The following is a 7,727-nucleotide window of genomic DNA, read 5'->3' as shown; positions in this document are numbered from 1 at the left end:
CTACTGTGCAACCATCTTTCAGACACTCAATTTGTGTTACCAAGGACGCAGTCACCCATAGCAACAGCTCGTCACGTGGACAGTTTCGCAGTTTGTCCCTAATGTTGAACACGATGTCGGGACATCTTGAAACAGTTTTTATTTGTAGACAGAAGGCTTTTCAAAGGCAAGTCAAGTATCTAAGTGACATAAAACTAAGATACATATTTACTTTGACCAGACTAGTATTGTCACAAGAACCCTACCCGTTCAAATAGAACGGTCGTGTATACCAACATGCCCAGCATTTAAGAGGTTCAGACTCTGCTTCTTCTTCGTCTTCAGTTCCAACTTCCAAGACTGTTATAATTTTCTAGTCAACAATCGAGTGGAATCGAATTGTAATGTGCAAGAAGTCTTTTCCTTCTTTCCTTTTTTTCTTTAATTCCATTTGCACGATATCGATTTATTTTTTATGTGATTCAATTTTAATTTGTATATTTTTTTCTCATCTGAAGATCTAAGAATCAAGACGAATATGAACTAAGGGAGCTTCATTGAACTTTCATGATAGGAGAAATGACAAATCCGTGCTCCTGGATTTTTGTTCATATTTTCGGTATTCACAGGAGGTGGGGGGGGGGGGGGCGCGTTGTCGGCTTCGGCCCTGTACATGGCTTTGCCGTTATGTCACCGAGAAATATCCGAGTACACATCCATCTATATAATTATAGTTCCTCAACATTTATATGCATCAACTCTCCGCCATTGAATGTTGATTAGGGTTTTGTAAAAAGAAACATTAATGTTGAAATATTCTTAAGGCCCGTTGCCCCTTTTTGAAATGACACATGGCCGCCTAAAATTACGTTGGGCAAACATACTCGAGGTCCAAGATATTCAACTATAAAAAAAGACCAACAAAAATCATGAGGCCGAAAATGTTTTCAAGAATAAAGAGGGAAATGTGAAATACAATTTCAACTTATGAGCAGCCGGATATGGTGCCCCTGTCAGGGTCGCCCAAAATTACAATGAACAGACTTAAACCATTCGCAATTGTCGTGCATGTAGAGCACTGTTCTCGAATTCCAAGATATTCAAGTGTTGAGGACAATAATCATAGTTGTCGAAACGTTATAAAGAATTAAGGGAGAAATGAGAACCGAAATTCCAAATTATAAGGTGCCCCTTTTTGATAGACACTTGACCGCCCCAAACTATGATGTGCAAACACTTCACATTGCGTGCGCTGTTCTCGAGGACCAAGATATTCGTATCCAAACTCTCAAACGGAATTCCATTCGAACTTTCATTAATCCAGTTTATGAAATACGGGGATTATTTCATCAAACTTTAATGAACCCGCGCTATTTTCATCGATCGATGCACCGCGACAAAGGGTTATATAAATTAATGATATTGAAAGAGGCCTTGCATGCAAACATAATTGACTAATCCTACATGGGTTTGTGCGTACCAAGGCCACTTATCGACTGATCAATTACTCGAAAGCTGTCTCCTCAATGTCATTCTAATCAGCTTTTATACCATTACATGCTATCTTGCTATTATAGTTGTCGATATACTCGAGATGAAAATGTCGGAATCATGTAGCAGCGATGGACATGTTTGCTTCATGATAATATTTAGTTTTCAATCATGAAGTCAATACTATGGGTTTCTTTAAAGAAAAAATATTACGATGATGACGTGAGCAATTCTTTCTCAATTATCCCCACTTTCATGCTTTGTTTTTGGAGGTGTTTTTTGAGGAGTTCTTTCCTGTTTGAAGGGTTCATGTAAATGTTTTGTTCTCTGTAAATTTCATACAAATCAGTCATTGTCATGCAGAAATTGGATTCTGTCACGAATCTCTATCATGATGGTTAGGATTTAAAAAAATTAAAAATTATTAGCGTTTTTTAATTTCAGTTGTCATGTAATTTTATTTCAGTTTAGTTTGTTTTAATTGTTTGTTTGTTCTATTTCAATACAGAATTTTTTTTTTTAAATTGTCATCAGCCACAGGACTGTTTTTCATCAAGTTCGTATACAAAAGGAGACAACATTACTACAAAAATAACACTTGCAAATTATTGACAAACATAAAAACAAAAAATACAAACAAATATATACAAGTTATATTACATTTAAAAAAAAAAGAGATAGTAAGGAGTAGGCAAAATAGGAGAAGAATAAAAATAGGATGAACAAACAAAACGTTTTTTTATGATCGAATCTCAGTAACGTTTTTTAAAAACTCATTGGGAAGCTATGTTGTATGCATTTTATAACGAATACCGTCTTGTTATCTCTTTGTAGAAGTAGGTTTTATCTCACGGATTGAATTGTCAGTTTATCAATACTTAACTTGATTTATTATCTTACTATGCATTAGGGGCGCGGGGGGGGGGTAAAGATTACACAATTTATGCTTTATGCTTTACAGCCATGCATGAGGTGGATCTCAATTTCCTAAAATAAAAATAATAAAAGAACAATGGAGGGTACTGCGATGGAATCATTTATAGAAATTGATTTTAAAAAAGAGAAAGGTTACATGTTTATACTGCAATAACCATTCTGTATGGAGTTAATCATGTATAAAATCGTTTACTTTGCAATTGATCATGTTGTGCAATTCTTTTCATTGATTCATGATTCATCCACCATGTTTGTATTCTCATATCTTTCACCCGAGTGTCTTCTATCACGCACATTATCATGTTTCAATTTACATCTGCTAAAAAAAGCATACCGAACACGGACAATGAGAATTCGAGAGAATATTATCAACAATCAATTCTAACATCGAATCTTATCGATCTCCCTCGATCACATCGAGGTCAATTGGACCCATTCACACAACACGTATTTTACAAATTCATGGCAGACGAGGGTGTTATACCGATATCGCCACCGCCTTTAGAAGAACAAGCTTTTTTACGCGCCAAGCAGCATTTCATTCAGCGCTCATGTTTGTAGTGAGAAATAACGCGAGTTTGGGAATGCGTACTCATCAGCGCCCCAGAACTCTTCACAAGCACCTGCCTCTAGCTGGTCCATTTCTGACGCAAATAAATACTTTATGAATAATTCGTGTGTGGCATCATCTGCCGATATTTTGCTTTTGAGCGGTCCCTCTGCTCTCCAAGCTCGAGAACCGATATTCAACCAACTTCTCAACCACGGTTCGAGTGTTGTCGTTTCCTGTTTGACATCAGCTCGCCATGATATATTTCTTTCATGCCGATGGCTGGCTGATATGTCGCTTGGAGTGGGTTGATTAAAAATGAATGTTTTTGCAAAATACGACAGGCAGTATTTACAAAGCGAACAGCACCGAATTGGTCGACTTATTTTACACCGAGATGGCGTCTTTTGCAATAGGCCGTGTACATGCAGTTCTAGCCCTTTATAATCATTCCCCATCGACTGCATGTAAATAGGTGTTAGAGAAAAATTGCCTCATGTTCACCCCCCCCCCCCCCCCACTCTGGGAACGGAGGGACCGCATGCGTGTTCCCAAAATATCCGGTTCGTAACAAAAGAAAGAGGTCTACCCGCATTGACTTTACACACCAGACTTATGCTGAAAGGGGGGGGGGGGTGCTGGGAACACGCATATGCGTACCCTAAATAACACTAAGTGGGGGGGGGGGGGGAGGGGGCGGGATGTCCATATTTTCTACAACATGGCATTGTGATTGTGCAAGTTTATTCAATAAACATTTGAAGCAATGAATACTGAGGCTGCTTTTACAAACACTTGACGTTCTTGGCGACACAACATCTTACAATGATTACCATAAACAAACATTTCTGAAGAGCGCTTTTCTCAAATTCTATTAAAGTTCTCAAACAGAGGTCGCTTAAAACTACATATAAACAAACTAGAGTTCTTCTCTTTTTAGTCCGTCTTCTGATTTCCACCACTTCAATTTTTAAGAGATGGTTCAATGCAACAACAAAAATCTTTTCAGGCTTCATCTCATCAGAATATATTTATTTCAGTCGTCTCATCACCAAGAGATCAATGTGCTAATAAAAAAAATAATTTGATGAGACCGGCATTTAAGTAGCTATATGAGATCTTTTTATGAATATGAAGTTGCCATAGACTCATAAAACTACACTATACCCTGATGTATGAATAATACAATTTGTAATTGGGCACGAGAATGGTGACTGCAAAATAAAACCCGTATGATAAAACACGACGGAAGGGATCTGAATCGAAAAAGCGGTTTAATCTTTATGATTATACATTAAATTTCATCAACCATAGTAAATTTTCTGAAATTGGCACACAAAATAATTATACGCTATGGAAAACGAATTATCATGGTTACAATCAGCGATTCCATTATCACGAACACTATTACAATTTTACTCATCATCTAATTGCTCATATCCCCCATCGAGAGATAGTTTCATCTTTTGTGAAGACCGGAATATCCACCTTTTCTAAAGTGCTGTTTTCTAGGAATATATGAGTTCATTAATTTGACCTTATAGTTGTTCGGATAGGTAATTCCTTGTTGGAAAATTTTAATTAGCTAATCAGTCTTTTTATACGCGTTGCCTCAAAACGCCGGTTTGCAAGTATGCACATTAAAGATAAACTTTAGTACTGGTAATGCGATTGCATTGTGAAAGAAAAGGTGTGGAAAGGATCAGAAACAGTTGATCATGTAGCATGTAAGTATTGGTGTGCACTGCAAGGTTCTGGAGTCATCAAAATCATAATAAATTTGACCGAGTCTTGGTAAAGTAACAAGCACTCACATAGAAAGCTATATATGGGACAACACACATGGTGTCGGGGCTAGTACTACCTTGATTTCCTTGTCTTTCTATGCTCATTACTCAGCCAGTATACATTTTCTTTCAAAAATTGTTCGGCACATGTCATTTATTTGTAATCTTGAACATTCAGTGTAAGTTTCGTTTGATTCTGTGAGAATTAATTTTTTTTTTTTTACCAGTACTGGAGTTTATCTTTAATGTTGAGATCTAAATAATACAGGAGAGTGAAAGAGAGAGAGAGAGAGAGAGAGAGAGAGAGAGAGAGAGAGAGATGTACTTGTGGGGATTGGGGAGGAACACGCTGAACTACGAGTACAAACAGGGCGATGTAGACCTTACGGTAACGTTGGAAACCCCACCTAGCTTGAATAGTCGATGTCAATTTGTAAGAGAAAGTGAATTGGGAGAAACAGACATAATTATCATATTTTATGTGAATAATTGTAAGCCATTTTTGTATGATACCTACAGTAACTCCATGCAGGACCCTTTTCACCCCACCCCAATAATTCTCTTGATTTTGATTTGGATATCGTTCAATCAAAGCCCCCCCCCCCTCTAAACTATCCGTGCGAGATGATATTCACAGTCCAGTGAAGAAATACCCCCCCCCCCCCCCCCCTCTTCTTACTCTCCATTGTGAAACTCACGCCAATTGTTACGTCACATTCGACTTGGCGGCATAAAGAATTGAGTGAAATGGAGAATGGAGTCGGACAATTACAATAGAACAACAAAACGAGGAGGGGTTATTGTTAAACATTCTTTTCGGGACGTTAACAAAGGGGTCGGCCCTGGCTGCCCTAGCAACTGACGCGGTCCCGCTAAGTGCCTCGTGCATGTGCTGTAGTTCAGTTTGTTATTGGTTTCGTATTTCACTTCAGAAATCAATGGCATGTGGTAGGGGGTTACGTTAGTCCCCTCCCTGAATATTTCCACTATTTAGGGGTGTAGATATACGCTGAACTTGGATCCTGTTCAACACAGATCATATGGCATGGGACCTCGGTGGGATTTCAACTAATATTTGGACTATAATCGCGTTCTGTGCCTCGTGGAGTGAAAGGGGGAAGTGTTTATCCCATATCATGTACACTTAGCACGCAATCTGTCTTCTTTATGCTTGATATATTAATGCTGAGAGATATATGAGAAGGAGTACACGGTTCCTGCCATTGAAGTCAACAGCAATCATCACCATGCCTAATTTAGCGAAGAAGAAGGTCTTCACGACCCAGTATTACGATGATTACCATAAAGCAAAGAAAAAGTTTGTCCAGCCGGGAATGCGACCTACATCAGCCCATCGCAGTAACAACCCTCATCCGCAATCGGTAATACACCATATTTGACGCCTCATTCTATTTCTATTTACTGTAATTCTAAACATATCCATTTTTGTATCTTTATCGCTATATTATTTGTCTTTCTAGGGTGGGCCAACAGCTTGGTTAGCTCATTAATAGCTGGCACAGAACAGAGGTCATTAGTAATTATTTGCGACTTAGCAAACAAATTATCCAGACACTTTGATGTTGGCCTTCATCTGCTCTTGGTATTCTCCGTTGGTGTTAACTGTTATCATACAGTACAAAATTACGCCAGATGATGGCCTAATGTATACTACTACTACTACTACTACTAATAATCTTTAAAGTCCACTCCAAATTTTATTAAGTTAAACCGAAAATAGAATTTCTTTTTTTGTTCGTGAGCCCGGCAGCCACTGAGTAGCGCCAGATCGAAGTTGTTCTATCCCTTAGTGTTGAACGCCAAACAAGGTAACAGCAACTCCCGTCTGTTAACGTCTTTTGGTATGACGCGGCCGGGGTTCGAACCTTCGACCTCCCGGTTGTGAGGCGGACACTCCACTGACTGAGCCAACACACCGATACTGACAGGGAAGTATGACAAAAGTAGAGGATTAGGAAAAAGGTGAAGAACAGGAGGAGAATGAGAAATATGAAGAGATAGAACAAAAATAAGAAGGGGGAGGAGGAGGAGGAGGAGGAGGAGAAGGAGGAGGAGGAGAAATAAGAAAGAAAGAAGATGGTGCATGTATATAGCAAAAATGTCTCCATTTACAATATGATGATTGCTGTGATATTACGGGGGTGGCAGGAGGGCGCGTCCATCAAGCACGGTTTGGGGCAACGGAATTATTGGCCATTATTGTGCCTAAAATTATTACCCGAAACCGAAATTAATTTTGATTCTTGTCAGAGAAGTATTAAGTGAATTACTGTATCCCTTTCATGTTTTAAGAGCGATGTATGCATTTGTTAACGAAATAATGCTTACATTGTACTGTGGAATAATTGGAATGTGCAAAACAATATTTAAAAAAATAATACAAATATAGAATGAAAGAAGTATATATAATAAGAATAATCACTTTGAATGATGACGACATTTTTTTTCATTTTCAAGTCACTGTACTCTTCTGGATAGATTGTTCACTATTCACTTTAAATCTAATTATTGGGCTTTATAGAATAATGAATTTATGCAACTGGGCCAATATAAGTCGTAACGATCCCCCCAGCATCATGCACGATTGCATTCACAATAAACACTCCACATTAATCATGTTTTATTGAAATCTGTCAAAAAATATTATGAACACATTCAGGTAATATTTGACTTCACAATAGTCCAATTTCAAATGAAAGGAAACAGACATATTCTAACAATGAAAACGATACATACTTCACATGTAAGCTAGTCGTCATTTTAGGTTAGTATAGTTTTAAAAGCAGTTTCTCAAAGTGCATTTCCCTTCTAGTATTGAATTACTGTCATATTTGTAAAATTGTCAAATATCACCCTGTCATATTTCCCCCGATATGCTGCAATTCGATGTATGTTTATATTTAACGTGACTGTTCAACGTGCTCTAAATATTTTCTTTCTTTAATTAATTAAAAAAGAGCATT

At 37.8% G+C, this 7,727-nt stretch overlaps 1 protein-coding gene across 3 annotated transcripts in view; it reads left to right on the top strand.

The window, feature by feature from the left end:
- Positions 1–7,727, top strand: part of LOC592490 — a 28,602-nt gene that overhangs the window by 5,761 nt on the left and 15,114 nt on the right. The window contains exon 1 of one of the 3 annotated variants that reach the window (XM_030977255.1): positions 5,498–6,125. The exons of 1 other annotated variant lie outside the window; for it this stretch is intronic. In XM_030977255.1, coding sequence (XP_030833115.1) covers positions 5,940–6,125 — 186 coding nt within the window. In that variant the 5' untranslated portion in view covers positions 5,498–5,939. Of the gene's footprint in view, positions 1–5,497; positions 6,126–7,727 lie in introns of those variants that run through there. One more of the 3 variants, XM_011673198.2, reaches the window with a different exon arrangement.

This window comes from Strongylocentrotus purpuratus, unplaced genomic scaffold (genome assembly GCF_000002235.5).
Source record: "Strongylocentrotus purpuratus isolate Spur 01 unplaced genomic scaffold, Spur_5.0 spur5_scaffold_9, whole genome shotgun sequence".
Lineage (NCBI taxonomy): Eukaryota > Metazoa > Echinodermata > Echinoidea > Camarodonta > Strongylocentrotidae > Strongylocentrotus > Strongylocentrotus purpuratus.
Note: the sequence above shows the minus strand (reverse complement) of the source record. Positions and strands in the feature narration are given on the sequence as shown.